Here is an 18,579-nt window from a genome sequence, read left to right as displayed (position 1 = left end):
TTCTTGAAATTGTTTAGTACAACGAATCCACTTCTTTCTTCTTTTTTTTTGCTTTAAAAGAATAATGCTAATTATTTACCTATATTTAGTTGATTAATTGTACCTTCCAAATTATTGAACGTAATAATTGAGTAATTTAAGTTTAACATTTATTCGATTGTGAAGAATGTCATTTGAATCACACACAACAACAACATACCCAATAAAATTCCTTAATGGTAAACAAAAAAAAAAAGAATGCAACACGAGGACTTTCCAAGTACTACTCTCGCCCAAACACATTTAACTTCGAAGTTATAATGGAATTCAGTATATTAGAGCTTGTATGATCACATCCATTCGAATCACACATGAAACACATTTGATGACATGTAAAATATAATTTCGAATTTTATTTTCATAATAATATCTTACACTCTTAAAGAACAGTTATCATATTATTTTATTATTATTCCTCCCATTTTTTCTTGAATGCTATGTAGGGGCAAATTCAAGGGATAGGATAGGGTTTTCCGAGATCCTCATAACTTTTGTCTAGACACTATAATTATATTGAGAAATTCATTAAATACAACCATTTAATAAGAAACAAAAGTTCAACATTATATCAACAACATATCAATTGTATTACACCCCGCAAGTGAAATCTAGAGAAGGAAGAAGGCAGATTGTACAGAGTCTTATCCCTACCTCATGAAAATAAAGACTGTTTTTGAAAGACGCTCACCTCGAAAGAAAAAGATGTCACTGGAAAATCATGCATATCCAACTAGAATTGAAAGAAGGCAATAAAATGAACAGAACTTAATCTTTATAATGTAAGAAAGTGAAATAAACTATGACAGTATAAATCAATGTAACAATGCTTATAACAGCAATCTTTCTGTTCCTTTCTTTCCTCTCCTTTTTGCAATGGCTTTCTATTGGTTTATTTCATTTTTGTAGAAAACGCGATATAGGAAAATGATCGAATGAAGAATAAATAGGCTAACATGAATTTGATTTAATGATCGCGAGGCAAGAAGTAGATGTTCTCTTGCGTTTCGATCCCCAGCAGATGTCCAGTTTACTTGTGATTTTCTTTTTGCTGCCAAGATATCCTTGACAATTCGAAGCTCCACAATGGCACTTCACTTCTGATCCAAACTGAACAAATCTGCATACAGAGGCAAAGCAGATTCAGCAAACAATAGTTGCACAAAACTGAAAGGTATAGTACTAAGCTATTTTGGCCTAAGATGAATTTAAAATGAAGAAACGTGATTAGTAAGGATTCATATAGCCGATTTCAATTTGTTTGGAACTGAGACGTGGTAGTGGCAGTTGTTGCATATGATGTAATGTCTAGTGCTTTAACTTAAAAGAGAAGTTAGCTTCTATTTTCAGAAGTCACATCTAGTCAAATCTCTCTATAACGGAGGCATTTGTCTGGATACTTTTTAGCTACTAAAGCGAAATGTTGTTATAAAGAACATATAAGATAACATAACATGAAAAATCGGTTTCAAAGTAAACTTGGTTATTATAGTGAAATGTTGTTGTAGAGAGGTCTGACTGTATATCAATTGGAGCTCATGACTAAACCGTAAAGTTTTAAGCTTTTAACCCTTCCATGTCAAAGCAACACTTGACAAAAAAGTCCCAAGTGCATCCTGCTTATAGCAAAAAGAATGCATGTAAAAGCTCAATGTATTTATTTCGTAGACTACTCATGGAAATTCAACAGCTATAAGAAACTATGATTTCTTCCATTTTACTGCTTTCTATGGCTACAATAACAACTAACGTCGAGTTTTCTCGTCAAGAACTTGAACCAGGAAAGAACTATGCCCTTGAATGCGCAATCTTTCCATTTACATCAAAGTGATTTCTTTATTCTGGCATATCTTTCTATCCTACTGGTTATTATTGGATTTCCACTAAGTGGACTGTCTGGTGCAGCGGTCCCTGAGTGCGCCTTTACCCTAGAGTTCAAGGGATCCATCTCCATTGCTCTCTTTAGCTTTGGTTATCAAAAAAAATTATTGTATTTCCACACCAGAGTGCATTACTGGTCAAAGAACTCAAACAGGCTTAAAACCAAAACCATCTCAAACAGAATATCTGACATTCTATTTTGTGGGCAGATTTGAAGTTGACAACCTCCTATGTGAAGTTTCCCAAGAGCCCATTTAATCGGCGTGACTTTCTTAAATTATTTAAATACCACTTCACTATTTGGTTTATAAACTTTTCAAGGGAATTAACTATTTTTAAAATAATGGAGATTTTAAGTTCTTAACATGGTATCTTCTGCCTGATGTACAATTTTTTAGGACCACAAGCAGCTATTACCACATCTTTGGTGGAAATAAAAAGGTACATCAAACAAAATCACATAACTGGAAGCATCCCCTATGAAATCATACAAACACTCCACATATCACTGAAAATAATATGGCCAGATAGTTGAAGATGTAATAGAGCGTAGTTTTGTCTTCTTTCCTAGACACCTAAGTCAGATGAAAAGGAGGCTTCTTCTTGTCTCATACCAATCAATCTTATATACGGCAGTTATCATGTATAACCACAAAAGGTTAAAAACTTACAGACCTTTATTACAGACATACCTTGAAGTTATAATCAAAGGTAAGATAGATAAGAAGAATACAAGAACCTAAACAGCTTTACCGCATAATAACAGTTATAGAGGTAGCAACACAAAAGAGCATACCTGTAGTCATAGGTCAGAGGTTCTTCTACTTCAATGTATCGAGCAGCAAAGACACCAACTCGAGTCTCACCTTCAACCTGCCTTTAATAGGTAATAAAAGTATATCATAGCATTGATCAAGGCACACAATGAGCATAAAGGAAGAACTAAATATATTGGACTATAACACATGCAACTAAGAAATATGACAAATATGTGATTATCAGAAAAAGGGAGAAGGGATGAATACGTAGGGAACTAACTATACAGGAAAAATAAAAGCCATGGCATTCTACAGGTATATCTGTCTGTTAATCAATTCCTAAACAAGAATGGATGTTAGATATAGCGAGAAGACTATAGAAATTGAGCAATAACATATGAGGGCATCTCAAAAGTTGAGTTTATCAAGAATCTCAACTAACGAACAGAGCTCAGGTGCCTGTAGAATATAACATCACAACAACATACCCAGTGTAATCCCACAAGTGGGATCTGGGAAGGATGTATGTAGACCTTACCTTTGTAAGGTAGAGACGCTCTTTCCGAAAGACCCTCGGATCAAAAGGGAAGTATCCGACAGGATTGTAAGAAAAGAGACAGCAAAGTAGCAAAGATACAAAACAAATGCAACAACAAATAGCAATTAACATCGAAGAATAAGAAACTACGCAATAGATAATAATAATACTTAAAGGATAAGAGGAAAGGGGAGGCTAGCCCACTACCTCTCCTACACAAAACGCAACACGCAGCAACCTACTAACCTTCTACCCTAATCCTCGACTTCCATACCCTTCTATCTAAGGTCATGTCCCCAGTCAGCTAAAGTTGTGCCATATTCAGGATTTTATGTGTCCTAAGATTTGACTGACTGTTATTTCATGTATCTGGTCTAATATTAACTCTTCCTCTAGTAGGAAAACAGTGTAACAGGGTAGAATAAACATCAATATAATTTCCTCTAGCATTCAAATAAAAAGGAATAATACCTCAAAATTGAACAAAAACAAGAAGATGTATAACTGTATATTACTTTGAAAGCATGACATCATAAATGAAATCCATGTATCTATTCTTTGATGTGGTTGTGTTATGGTCATTTAACTTCAAAAACAAAGTCAAGTCTGAGATGTTAGCGTTTGAATATATCCTTTTCAAATTCAAGTTGATGTGATCTTGGCTTAGACCAGTGTTATGGGACAGCTCCAGAGTAGTCTGAACCGGGAAATATGTCAATACATATAAAAGCAAAAAATCACTAACTTCTGATCTTAAAGAACAGTCCAAAGAATCTGAAACAAGGAAATGCTATTAGAAGAAGTTAACTAACCATTTTTCCAACTTGCAATTAGGATCACAGCTATGGTTGAGAAAACGGGACAAGTTTCCCTTGAAAGTTGCATCAATTGTGAAATCTTTCCGTAGTTCACACATGTAGAAATTTTGGACTCCCTTGTATTTCATGTCCCATAGCCTTTTTTCACACAAGGCATCATCAATAACTGAAACACGAAAAGACCAACCAAATTAGAAGCTTTAAAATGCTTGCTAACGCAAAAACAAAATGTCTCGACATTTGATGATATACATAAAGGTTGCACAATGGGTCACTAAAAGGGCTTTTAGATGCAAAAGAGAGAGACATTTCTGCATCCAAATTAACTAGCAGCAAGTCTTCTGCTTCACATTGCACATTTCAGGCAGATGAGCCTGCTAAGCAGTACAAGGAATCATGGATGACATGATAGCAAGAGAATATATGGATTTCAAAATGTCAAAAAAGGTTCCGGATTTAGGAAAAGGATTTACATGATACAAAGAGTTTCTCATAACTGTGGGTTTACACCATGTATCAATACTGAACTGTGCTTGTTTATCCTAGTTATGGATGATATGCTATATGGTGGAAAAATTGTGCTAATTGACAAAATCAGCAAAGGCGTCACCAAAAATGTTGAATTGTGGAAAAGCACTCTAGAAAGTTAGATTCACGATAAGTAAAAGTAAAACTGGATATGTGCAATTCAAATTTAGTCAACGTAAGGAGATTGAAGTTGAGGTGAGACTAGACATGATTGCAGTACCTAAAACTAACAATCCTGGCTTGACACTCCAGGATAATGTTGAACCAGATAAAGATGTTAGAAATGATCAAACTACGATGGTTGAATTAGAAAATGTTATCTGAGTGTTAAGTAATGAGAAGGATACCTACCAAAGTGAAAGGCAAGCTCTATAGAACAGTTGTATGACCAACAATGTTACATACATGGAAGTGAATATTGGGCCGCTAAAATTCAACATATCCACAAGGTAAGTGTCTGAGAATGAGGATGCTAAGATGGATGTGTGGTCATACAAGATTAAACGATTGAAAAAGACCACAGTTGATTGAAAGTTCAACTACCACACATTAAGGATAAAGAGGCCGCCTGAGATACTTTGGCAATGTCTTGCAGCGAGAATTCATATAGTCAACTCCAACTTGCCTTAAATTAAGCCGAGTTTGTTGTTTGGTGCAGAGCATAACATCATATGGATAAGTGTCGAGTGTAAATACTTGAAAGATGTGTAAGCACAAAAATACAGTTATGTGTAATAGAGATGTAGAAACATGAATAGCTCAGAAAATTATTTAAGAGTTGACAGCTTCACTTGTAAGAGAATCACCTTCGCCAATGTATTCAATTATGAAATCACCTTTGTTTATGGATTCAAGTGCTACTACCCCCCAACCACAAAGTTCAGTCTGTAAAGCAACACCAAGAAGAATCAGCCAAAGCAATGAATAAAGATATTCTACCACTTATAATAAACATGATAATCAAAACCATAAGCTGGATTCAAGGAAACTTGAGTACCAAAGTGTCACACCTTGACAACTTTTATCCTTCTATCTCTCCGAAATGGTCTGTTTGAGCACGTATCAGAGCAATGGCACGCCTTCGAACAACTTATGCATTGAACCCTATTAAGTCACAATTTTAACTGTCAAGAGAGCGACTTGTAAATATACAGCATACCAATTTACGTTGACATAATAGTTATTGAGCTTCAAATGGGAAGACTAATATACTTCATTCAGATTCGCAAACGTGTTTAGATAAACCTTCATTCCTGCTACTGGAACCCTATTCCCACTAAAATTATCTCACATGCTGGACAAGGAAAAGAAAGTCCATAAAGAACAAATTTCTAGAAGATCAATGAGACAATGGACCACATTGTAGAAAAAACAGCAGTAAGCTGAAGAATTACTCCCTTCAGCGCTTCAATTGTTACAACAACAACGACCCAGTGAAATCCCACAACGTGGGGTCTGGGGAGGGTAAAGTGTACGCAGACCTGACTCCTACCAAGGTAGGACGGCTTCAATTGTTGTCTAACAAAAATAATTGAACAGCAAGATCAATAAAATAGTTTGACTTGCCTATTATATTTATGGAGATGACAGAAGATGGTGAAGTTGGTATTGCAGTTGGTGCCAATATTGCTAGTCAGCAACAACGACATCCAGTATAGCCCTACAAGTGAGGTCTGGGGAGGGTGGTGCGTAGTGCGTACGCATGCCTTATCCCTACCTTAGTGGGGTAGAGAGGTTGTTTCCGAGACCCTTGGCTCAAGAAAATATTGCTAGACAAGTATGACTCAAAATCGTGGTTTCAATTTAAATCATTTAATGGATATAAACGTTCGTTTTTTTTTAAAAAACTGAAATGTATAAGATATAAAAGTTCAAAGAGCTCTCTAATAAAGATATACCGTCAACAGAAGCAAGTCTAATGCTTTGGTGAATATCACTATAAGAAGCATTTATAGGTGCATTAGCTGCCTGCATGTCCATAGTGATTGATACAAGTAAAATATGGATGTTCGAGGCTGGAAAACCTGAGAATTCAGCAGAAAACCCTAAAAAAGAAGCAGCTATGGAGATTCCGTTTTGAACAAAAACTAGGATGTTTGGAAGGAACTGATAAAAGCAAAGCACGGTATGGACAAGTCAATGGTGCAGAAGGGCTATGACATGCTCATCCGAAGTGAAGTATGGAAAAGTATCATGAGCCTTGGGAATGAATAATAACATTTTTGTAAAGCTTAAGATGAAAAATGATGAACGAACATAATTTTGAATGGACTGTTGGATGGAGGTACGACTAAAAGAACTACTATAACATTTGCAACACTCAAAGGCAGAATGAGGAAATGACAATATCTCAAGCATAAGATTCAGGAGAAGTTTCCAAGAGGGGAGTGGAATCAATAAACCAGTTCTTCTCTTAGCTGCAAGGGGTTCAAAACCTTACAATGGAGCAGGAAACTCTAATATGAAAAGAAGGTGGGAAATTTTCATCGGATCATCTATGAAGTTCTGCTGAAGGATCGAAGCATAATAGTTGTTGTGTCATCCCAATGAAGTTCTTGGTCAAGAAACAAATGCAGCAAGAAAATGTCCTTGGGAAGCAAAAGTGACAGATTTTGTATGGATGCAACTCATGAAGCTTGCACTAAGATAACTTAGAGAAGATAGGATTTCAGGTGGCAAACAATAGTTACTTAAGTTCACCTTATTTCATCAAAAAAACAAGAGTTACTTAAGTAATCCTAGTTGAGAGAACTGTACACCTACTTCTGCACTGCACTTTTAACTGGTAAGTATGGTACTTATATATTTGTATATTTTTGGTGTACAATGGGATACTCCTGGAACATTGAAAGGAATGTTGAAGACATGGAAACTGAAAAAGTTCCAATTTGTCAACCAAATGTCACTAGAAAGAGAGTACTCTAGGAACCTTGGCTATACAGGACCTTATCCTAAAACTGAGACAGACACTAATGCACAGATAATATCATAACATAGGCTTAACTTTCTCAAAGTTGCATCAGAATATAAATCTCCAAAAACTTCCCTAGGATTCACATCATGAATGATAACACCAAATCATTGCATATTTTGACAATTAGTAAGAGCAAATTCCAGACTGGCAAGAACAGATTAGAAAACCTCGCAACCATTGGCATTACCTGCAAACACAATTGTCCAAGCATTCTGTGGATTTGCAGTTTGTGCACCCAATATCAGCAATATCGCCGTCACGTTTTTTCTTAATGAGGTAAGCATCTAATTCAGTTAAGGGTTTTCCGCATAGTACTACTTTTCCTGTTGACAAACTAACATGGCGAATTGTGATTTATGTGCTCCTGTGATGCAGTTTGAGTTTTTTGTTTTTCTACACATTCCAATAAAGGATTATTTGAACTTTCAAACACCAAAAACAAGATCTGTTATTGCTACCAAGACCAAGTGCATGTAGCAATGGTTTGAAGGGCAAGTTTTCTGCTTGCCTCAACCAGAGCGAATGAACAATGCAGGGAATTCAACAGATACTTATGTCTGTAGGGTTATGGCCCAAACCAGATTTGGAAATTGGAAATTGGAAATTATTGTCAAGTAATTGATTGGACCTTTTGCTTCTTCATTTCATATAGAAAATAAAGCTTACATTGAACTTCTTTTTTATAAAGGTTACATATGAACTAAATTCATATTATGAAGATCATGTGAGTGTTTTCAGTGGATAGACTTACAATAAGGACTAACTGAGAACTCAAAGTTGCACAAGCTTATGACGAAATTGGTATGATTCTGGCTATATATATGTAGAAGTATACGAGGATGAGGTGCCATATACAATTAAGTAAAGCATATGATGACGCCATATGTGATAATGCTCGTCACCGCGTCCCGGGCCGAATATATATATATGATGATATTAAAGATTGAGAATCTTATCAGTTTATTACTACTATAGCACCTTTTTCTATATGACAAACTCAACCCAGAACTCCTTATTCAGGAGTCAACGATGGTTCTTGAACCACCAACCTAGAGGGTCGTTTCCACCAGGCTATCCCTCACTTCTCTACCAATAAACTCGCCTATTTATTTATAATAGAAAAGATATTTAGTCAACTACGGATTGTTCTCCTTATTATGCTTTCTTTGCTACTATTCACTATTCTTGTATCATTGAGTTTGAAGTTCATCAAACTTATAAACTAGAAAAGACATGGAGCTTATGCATAGCTTGTTAAAAATTATGTGTCGCCATATTCTTATTTTTAAGATCACTAGAACTTAGCATAAGTCAACATCTCCCTTATAGATGTCTTTCTGACTACAGCAGCATATAGAAACATTTTAGAAAGAGCTAAGTATGTAATCACAAAGAACAAATGATAGGAACAGTTTTCATGAAAAGGTTTAAATAACAGAAAAGAAAAGAGAAAAACTACACATTGAGGACTCAACAGTATCAACTTAGGAAGATAAATTTAAGCAACCTGGCAAAACTTAGATTGATATCAACTGTTCATTCATTGATATGCTAACAACTACAATACAAATTCTAAATTTAAGAAGACTTGGCAATGAATATTCAAAGGATACTTCTCTTGATATGCACGTATGGAGGTGGTTCAGATCTGTTGTCAATCATGTCTTTCCAATTTATGTCAATCTTGAACTCCTCATCAACATATGGTACAGGCAAATTAGCGAATATCTCCTGTAATTTAAGGTTAAAATAAGTAAATCACATATTGATTCCAAGCTAAAGAAAAGGAAATGCTACTCAGAATCTTCTCGAAACAACTAACCCCAAAGTTTTTAAAACCGTAAGATCTTTAACGTTTATGAGGAATACATAACAATCTATCTGTCAATAATTAGAGAACCCAAGATTTTGAGTATCTAAAAGAACTTAATGCCCACACAAGTTCATAAAATTTGCATCAAACATTGAATGATATAGATATATCGAGAAAGTCAACATAGATGGTAGTGTATCTTAATGGGGAAAGAGACAATAATATAGTATGAATCTATAACCAACTATATAATAACAAAAAAGAAGGGAGAATTGGTTTTAATTGGAGATACCGTAAAACAATGCATTGTCAAGGTGACAAGGTACAGAGACCAAACAGATTCACTTTTTGACATTCTTTGATCACTATTCACTACTAAGAGAGTGTGAGTGTTCATATGATGACCTAAATTGTTTCCTAAGTTGCTCGGACTCTTCACTTTTGGTTCCCCATCCGTATCGACACGACATGGGTGTGGGTGTGGGTGTGGGTGTAGGAACTGTACCCGATCTAGTCAACCGGTTTTGGGTACTTTGACCAAAATGGACGGAGAAATTCCAGACATATTCAATGATTTTCGTGATCAAAACAAAAGCTAAGTGAAATTGAAGAAAATGGAATACCTTGTATTTAGAAATTTCTCTGTCGCTCATTTTCTTTATCTCCTTCCAGGATTCTTCTCTTGACCAATATTCTCCTCAAGTTTTCCACATAATATCTGATAATTTAGGTTTGATAGCTCTATATATAGATATTTGAATTATGTAAAGATATGGCACTTAGCCCTAACTCAACCCCAAAAGCTAGCTCATGAGGGGAGGATTGCCCAAATTCATATAAGCACCTCACAAGTTCATTCTCCAACCAATGTGGGACTTTTACCCACTCTAACACCCCTCTCACGCCCAGGCCCAACTGCAACATGGACTGGAAGCCCAAATGAGGATGGACCTGGCTCTAATACCATGTAAAGATATGTCACCTAGGTCTAACTCAACCCCAAAAGCTAACTCATCAGGGGAGAATTACCCAAGTCCATATAAGTAGACTACCAGTCAATTTCCTAACCAATGTGGGACTTTAACTCACTCTAACGCCCCCTTCACGCCTAATCCCAACTGGAGCGTAGACCAGGAGCCCAAACAGGGATGGATTTGGCTATGATACCATGTAACGGTATACGACTTGAGCCTGACTCAACTCCAAAAGCTAGCTCATGAGGGGAGGATTGTCCAAGTCCATATAAGCAGACCACCCGTCATTAGGTGAATCCCCAAATCCAAAAATTTAGATTATAAAGGATTCGACCTCTAGATCCACACTCGTATCGGACACCTACACCCGAGTCTGAGAAACATAGATTGTTTCTACCATGTGGGCTCCTTCGAAGAGAGTTATAACGCTTCTTTTTTTGTGCTTATGCCAAAGAAGAGTGGTGCTAAGGGACACAAAATTTAGACTGAATGGTCTGGTAGGTAATTTAATAATGCAAGTGCTCATAAGGATTACAATAGGTGATGGATGCACTTAATTTCACATTCATTATTTATATATATGAACGGAAGCAAATTCTTGATGTAATTCTAATAACAAAAGAGTTGATGGATACAAGGTCAAGTGGAAGCAACTTACGAGAGTTTATGATCATAGAACATGGACTCCGAGTATGTATGTGTGTGTGCACGCACGCATTTGAAGATTTAGGTTTGGACATGGTGCTCAAATTCTTGATTCCTGTTAAAAGCACTAGTTTTGAATTATTTGGGACTTTAGGGATAAGATTTATACACCTTTTATGTTATTTGATAAAGGTCCTCAGTGGACTAATATTAGAAAACTGTGATAGGGACAATCTTGAAGGACGAAGGATAAAGAGGATTTTGTAGCCGATTATTTAAGAAGGAATGACTACATCATGTGAGATATAAGCTTGAGGAAAACCATCCTAAGTGTTTGATGCAATCTTAACATGGAATAACTTAATGAATATAGGGAAGATTGTCGTAAGATGCATTTTTGTCAAAGGCGTGCTTTAAGCATGTTTGAGCCCTGAAGCGAGGTATGAAACATGTTGAGCGCTTCGCCTCACTTAGCGGGACACTTCAATGTTGTCATTAAGGCTTACTTTTCCTTCTAAATAAGCACAATCATGAAGAGGCGCATCTAAAAAACTGATATTTTACTATATCGTAATCTTGTTTCAATTTCTTTAACAATATATATGTTATCCATGCTTATAATTATTAGTCTTGGTCTACACATCCATATTTGTATTTTTTACTCCATTTGCATCTTTCTTCATCAAAGCCCATGTTTTTTGAGCTTAAAGCCTAAATGGATCTTACAGTTCCTTTGCTTTTTTAGTCTTTGATAACACTAGTAAGATGGTGTTGTTCGTTTAAAGGGTAAAAGGACTAATCGGATCACATATATGGACCCTTGTACTTCTTTTTTGATTGCGTTATATGAACCCTTGTACTTTTGTTGCTCAGTATTTCATTAAACGCTACAATAGATAATGGATGAAGTAGTGCCGAGTTGGAGGCTATAGCAGATTGATATAAGAAGAAAAGTTAACTCAGAGACCAACATTGTGTGTGTATCTTTTCTTGACTTATTTGGTAGTTATCGATAGAAAAATGTTCTAGAATAGCGACAGATATAAGAAGTATAAAACGATCTTTTTATTGAATTCATAATATTAATGTACAGAGACCCCTTGTTTGGGTTAACTTGGTAAAAACAACTATTGTTGAGCCATATTATCAATGATTACATACACTTGATGCCGTCTAACTATGCTATTAATGAAAGGTTTTTAGTATTAAAAAAAACAATGAATGAAAGGCTTTCATCAACAATCACATGCAACGAACATGGTTTAATAAATGTCTAACCTCCAAATTACTTGATGGGACTTCATGCTGCTTATGAAACAAGATACATCAGTCCTGTCATGTCAGCCAGCCTAATCAATCAAAAATAAAGATCCAGTGATAGAAACTACTGTATATTGAATTATTTTGCTTTTCTTTTATAATACTAATAGCATCACAGAGAAATCAAATCATGAATAACATCATCATTTGATTATTGCTCAATGTGCGAATAATGCAAAATCATAGCAAACTCTGTCAAATATTGCAGGCTCAAAAATAACAAAGTAACATATACAGCAAAATATCTAAAGAGAGTGATTCCCTCACGTGTATTCTGCATTATTTATTATGATCACTTCATTATTATTATTATACAAAAGACATCTCTTGGAGAACTTATCTAATAGAAATAGAACTGTGTTGATGAACAAATGAAGAGATTGACCTTCTCCAAATGCCAATCGGATGGATGCTTCCAACAAATAACTCGCCCTGGCTGATCATTTAAATGAACCACATGCTCCGGAAATGCTGCACACTTATCATGTGATGCTAGTGGACATCTGATGCACCGCCAGAGATGTATCTTTTTATTACAAACATAACATACCTATTCAGGAAAGAAACATCATATACACACCAGTTATACTGATCATGTCAGGACAAAGGCATGGTATTTAACTAATCGATTTTATGCAACATTTTCCTAAATACAACTGGAGCCTTGTAGATGGGAAAATGCAAAGAGAAGGAAGAGAAATGATATTTATCTTTCCTCTACCAGATAGATCATAGTTTAGCTCAAAACTAAAAGTTCCATGGAGGGAAATTACCCCCAATTTTTAGGATTAGAGCTTCGGTTTTACTGCAAAAATTGAAGCAGCAGATATAAGTGGTATACTACCTTGGTGAAGGTAAGATCCTAGCATGTTGATAAAAGCGGGACAGGAAATCAGCAAGCTTTAACAAACAAAATGTGCACAGCTAAAACTATTGTACAAATCAATGTGAGTAAGAATAAGCTGAGCTAATCAAATCCAAATCAAACATATTAAGTAAGAAATCTGTTTTGTGATCATTCAGCCAAGAATCGAGATGTATATTAAATCCAACTTACATGTTGAGGGCACTTAAACATTTTGGGAGAAGATAACCCAAGTCTTTCTTTAGCACATTCTAAGTGGAAAACTAACGTACAATCTCGAACAGAGCATTCTACCTCATCACCTGGAAAAATTGATCGTTGACAAACAGAGCACTCAACCTGACACAAAATTTCGAAACATTGGAAAAGTTTATTATCAATTGATCAAATATAAAATCTAACAAGTGTATATCTCCTAAAACTTTTAAATAGAAAAGAGTCGGAGGCTTTTCTTCTGTGAGTTTCTTACTCCTCAGCCCCACTCATTCAATGGTATGTTATGATACTAAATGCAGTAATATCATGCATTAAAGAGCAAAAGATTGATTATTTTGCAATTCTCAATCGCCGGTGCAATAAAGATTCCCAAGTCCCTTGTGTTACTTTGATGGAGTCAAGTTGTAGCTAACCCAAGTTGAACTAAAATCATGATGTTTGACTCCAGTGTTATCAAATGCTTAAAACAAAATATAGCGTTGAGTTCTCTTGGTGCTTTAAGCATAAAGCTAATAAAGTGTCGGTTTCAATAATGAAATACGCAAATGAAAAAAAAATATCAAGTATACAAAAATATATAATTCAAGAATAATAAAAAGTTACAGGTGACAGAGGCCCTCCAAAGCTGGGAAGAAGCTGGAGTTCAGGCAAAAAGCAGTCGTAGGTGGAGAATCATACCAGCCAGCATATGATGGACAATTTGGAAGAAGAGAAATGCAAGGAGTTTTGAGAACATAGAGAAGAGTATAGATTAGATCAAATTGAATTGTATCTTGATTTTATGTTTTTGGTGTAATCAGATTTGGTCTAATGATCCTGTATCTATTATTGATGTGTTAGATTAATTATAGACATAGGATCTGGATTTACTTGTAAATATGGCCTAGTACAGCCCATGTACTGATCTGTTTCTATCAATATAGACAAAGTTACCAGTTTCAAAAACAAAAAAAAATACAAAGTTACCTACTACCTATTGTTGGGAGAGGTGACAGGTATCTCGTGGAATCAGTCGAAGTACACGCAAGTTGGCCCGGACTCCACTGTTATATATATATATATATATATATATTGAAGATTGTCAGTACCATGTAAGGAGACAAACAATTCATTTTCTAAATCAATGTATGAACCTAACACCCTCCTCCTTTTTGGTGCACCCATAGGATTCCTACATGTATAGATGAATTGGTGTTATTTGTAGAGAAGATGTCCTCTAGTAAGGTTTTCTACTTTTGGTATACTTCTTATATACGGGCAAGCTTGTGCCCTTTTCTAATGAAATATTACTTTATCAAAAAAGCGTAGCACCCTCCTCCCTAGCATACTCATGAGAGACAAACAGAACACGGAGGCCAACATCAGATTCTAATACCAAGTTAAAGAGAATGGACATTGAGCCTAACTTAAACCCAAAAGCTAGCTCATGAGGTGAACTAGTGAAGATTACTCAAAATTATATAAGGAGAAAACCCATTTCATCAACAATGTGGAACACTAACTAATTACACAAATAACAATTACAAGGACAAACTATGATTTAGTGAAATCATTAAATATTGCCATTGCACCCTTCAGGATAGAGCCTACCAGGAACGACATGCACATCTTAGCACCTTGGTCCTAAATTGAACCCCTCTCTAAGCAACGTGAAATGCTCATCTTATTTCAAACCTAGCTTCAAGGAACTTGGGAACTTGCTAATGAAACACTCTACCTATTTGATAACACTATTGATTTCAAGCTTAACTAAGATATAAGACAAAATTCAAAGATGAGCTCAAGCTAAACTTACACAAAATCTAGTAAACTTTGAGCTCGATATAGAGCTTACATAATCTGTTATTTGTTAGCAGACATAATTGATTGGCTTCCAAGCTCTCTCCACCTATGCCACAGGAAAGTACAAAGAAACCAAAGCTACACAGTTTAAGCTGCGTAAAGAAAGTGTACATCCAACATTCAAGAAGTGTCCTCAGCCTTAATTGAAACAATTATAGGTGTAGACGAACCGATTGCACTAGATAAACACTTTCTCTGATACGCGCAAACAGAAATGTCACTTTTCATCGTGGACACTGACCCATTTTTTTCTACATTTATAAGGGCATCCCGAATGGTAAAAGCAAAGACCGAATAACTACATTTTCTGCTGGCATACTTCAAATTCCATAACAACACCATACACACTGTAGTTCCACAAGTGGGGTTTGGGGATGGTAGAGTGTACCTTACCCTCCCTTGGTTGTTTCTGAGCAAACTTCAAATTCATCAACAAAAAATATTAGAAAAAGGATGCAACAAGAATTTGGCAACACTATTGATCTCAAGCTTAACTAAGATAAAAGACAAAATTAAAAGATGAACTCAAGCTAAATTCACACAAAATCTAGCAAAATTCGAGCTCTATATAGAGCTTGCATAATCAGCTATCTATTAGCAGACATAATTGATTGTCTTCGAAGCTCTCTCCACTTATATTTCAGGAAAGAGCAAACAAGCCAAAGCTACACGGTTTCAGCTACTTAGAGAGAATGTACATCCAAAATTCAAGAAACATACTCGGACTTGATTGAGACAATTATAGGTGGACATGAACTGATTTCCCTAGCTAAACACTTCCTCTGATGCACGCAAACAGAAATGTCACTTTTCATTGTGGACACCAACCAATTTTTTTTTTCTACATTTCCTTATAAGGGCAGATACAAGATGACAGGAAAACTTTATATCTCATGGCAATTCCCAAATGATAATAGCAGAGACCAAATAGCTACATTTTCTACTGGCATACTTCAAATTCATCAACAAGAACATACTAAGTGTAATCCCACAAGTGGGGTTGGTGAGGGTAGAGTGTACACAAACCTTACCCCTAACTCGGCTCTTTCCAAGCATAATTCAAATTCATCAACAACAATCATTAAAAAGGAAATAGAAGAATAAGTTTACCGATTTCGGAGCATGAATAAGGAATGGCAATACACATTTGCGTTTATCCATACCAGCATTGACCCTCCTCTCAACCCAATCTATAACAAACTCATCCAAACTCTTTTTCGCCACCGACCCACCACCACTTGGCCTCAAACCCTGTATTCCCAACTCACCACACCCATTATTTTCCAGTTTCAATTCATCTTCTTTCTGCTCCAACTCACCAAAACCGTTGCTTTCCGGTTTCAACTCATCTTCTTTCTGCAAAATAGGGAACTCCAGCTGGGAATTTCGGTCAGCAACTAGTTCCAGCATTTGGGTATCAAATTGACTGGATTTGGGTATCAAATCCCTGATTCCAAACTCACTACAACCATTATTTTCCAGTTTCAATTCGTCTTCTTTCTGCTCCAACTCAACACAACCATTGCTTTCCGGTTTCAACTCATCTTCTTTCTGCAAAATAGGGAAACCCAACTCGTAATTTCGGTCAGAAACTAGTTCCTGCATTTGGGTATCAGATTCACTGGATTTGGTTATCAAAACACTGATACCCAACTCACCACAACCACTATCTTCCAGTTTCAACTCAACACAACCATTGTTATCCGGTTTCAACTCTTCTTTCTGCAAAATAGGGAACCCCAGCTGGGAATTTCGTTCAGAAACTAGTTCCTGCATTTGGGTATCAGATTGACTGGATTTGGGTATCAAATCCCTGATTCCCAACTCACCATAACCATTTTTTTCCAGTTTCAACTCGTCTTCTTTCAGTTCCAACTCAACACACCCATTGTTATCTGGCTTCACCTCTTCTTTCAGCAAAATAGGGAAACCCAACTGGGAATTTCGATCAGAAACTAGTTCCTGCATTTGGGTATCGGATTGACTGAATTTGGGTATCAATACACTGATTCCCAACTCACCAAAACCATTATTTTCCAGTTTCAAGTCATCTTTCTGTTCCAACTCAACACACCCATTGTTTTCCGGATTCAACTCGTCTTCTTTCAGCAAAATAGTGATCCCCAACTGAGAATTTCGGTCAGAAACTAGTTCCTTCATTTGGGTATCAGATTCACTGGATTTGGGTATCAATACACTGATTCCCAACTCGTCTTCTTTCTGTTCCAACTCAACACAACCATTATTTACCGGTTTCAACTCTTCTTTCTGCGGAATCGGGAACCCCAGCTGGGAATTTCGGTCAGCAACTAGTTCATGCATTTGGGTATCAGATTCACTGGAAACTTCGAGATTTGGGCAAGAAATCAAAGCTAAAGATGAAGACAGTGATTCTTCTGGTGCTGATGGTAATGGAGGATCCAAAAGAAGGCCAAAATCAGGCATTTTTGGCTCAATGGGCACCCCCACCCCTAAACCGCTAGAGATTGATACAAAGAGGACTTGGCTGCATCTACTCTCTGTGTGAGTGAGAGAGAGTGAGATATTTGGGTGGAAAATTCAGTGGGCGGGAAAGCTGAAATTTTTATAAGAAAGTAACGGGGTAAAAGTGCTAAATTCAAGATTTGGGGGGAATAATTTAAAATAAATATAATTTGTCAGAGTATTTTTGGGATATACATGTTGTTAGACTCTGAGGGCGTTTACTGCGAGAGAGAAGAGATACTAATGTCGATATTGTTTGTTGAATTTGATTAGGAGTATGGGTGTGCAAAAATTAAACTGATCGATAAATTGAATTAAAAAAAATATTATTAGTTTATTGTTATTAAATTATTGAATTAACGGTTATTTAATGATTTTATAAATAAAAAAATATTAGATTATCGATTTGATATTGATTTTTTAATCGGAAAAATAACACTTAAACCCCAAAAAGGGAAAGTATTTACCCTTAAATGTCTTATTACTTTTATACCATTTTTTATTTTAAAATGGCATAAATTTATTTTAAAATTAACTCGCTGACGTCAGCAACTCACCCTATATGATACAAATAGGGTATCATAGAGGATTAAGTTCGGTCTTATATAATACTGATAAGTTATCAATATACCAACGAAGTATCACAAATAATATATTTTGTCCTAATTTAGAATTTAATAAATAAGATTGTGATTTTAATAATTTTCTCTTAATTGCTTAATTTTTATTTCTTAAAAAATGAGCCCAATCATATATAATATTGATAGGATATCAATATACCGACGGAGTATCACAGAGAATTAAGCTCAGTCCTATATGATACCAATATGGTATCAATATACCGATGGAGTATCACACAGGATTAATTCATAGCAATGATGTTGACG

General features: G+C 35.8%; 1 protein-coding gene across 3 annotated transcripts; it reads right to left on the bottom strand.

Moving 5' to 3' along the window:
* Nucleotides 1–794: 794 nt before the first annotated feature.
* Nucleotides 795–17,869, bottom strand: LOC129891579 (uncharacterized). Of its 3 annotated transcripts, none has more exons than XM_055966986.1 (11): nucleotides 16,319–17,869; nucleotides 13,343–13,489; nucleotides 12,671–12,835; nucleotides 12,244–12,270; nucleotides 9,147–9,264; nucleotides 7,721–7,817; nucleotides 5,570–5,663; nucleotides 5,396–5,444; nucleotides 4,026–4,197; nucleotides 2,714–2,794; nucleotides 795–1,156 (listed from the first exon to the last, which is right to left on the bottom strand). In XM_055966986.1, exons 1-11 carry the CDS (start codon nucleotides 17,651–17,653, stop codon nucleotides 988–990), a joined length of 2,454 nt encoding a protein of 817 aa, XP_055822961.1. In that variant the 5' UTR covers nucleotides 17,654–17,869; the 3' UTR covers nucleotides 795–987. The 3 variants fall into 3 exon arrangements, with proteins under 3 accessions (XP_055822961.1, XP_055822960.1, XP_055822962.1); XM_055966985.1 differs by having other exon boundaries at nucleotides 5,366–5,444; nucleotides 16,319–17,868; XM_055966987.1 differs by having other exon boundaries at nucleotides 5,366–5,444; nucleotides 13,445–13,489; nucleotides 16,319–17,868.
* Between the last annotated feature and the right edge of the window lie 710 nt (nucleotides 17,870–18,579).

This window comes from Solanum dulcamara, chromosome 6 (genome assembly GCF_947179165.1).
Source record: "Solanum dulcamara chromosome 6, daSolDulc1.2, whole genome shotgun sequence".
Taxonomy (NCBI): domain Eukaryota; kingdom Viridiplantae; phylum Streptophyta; class Magnoliopsida; order Solanales; family Solanaceae; genus Solanum; species Solanum dulcamara.
The sequence above is the reverse complement of the archived record's forward strand: the minus strand, read 5'-3'. Positions and strand labels throughout refer to the sequence as shown.

Excerpts from the sequence above, each read along its gene's own strand:
- LOC129891579 (XM_055966985.1), bottom strand. The coding sequence starts at position 17,653 with ATGCCTGATTTTGGCCTTCTTTTGGATCCTCCATTACCATCAGCACCA. Across the intron at positions 9,265-12,243 it reads TCCCATCAAGTAATTTGGAG|GAGATATTCGCTAATTTGCC; the intron begins GTTAGACATTTA and ends CTTAAATTACAG. Across the intron at positions 4,198-5,365 it reads AATTGAATACATTGGCGAAG|TTATTGATGATGCCTTGTGT; the intron begins GTGATTCTCTTA and ends TTCGTGTTTCAG.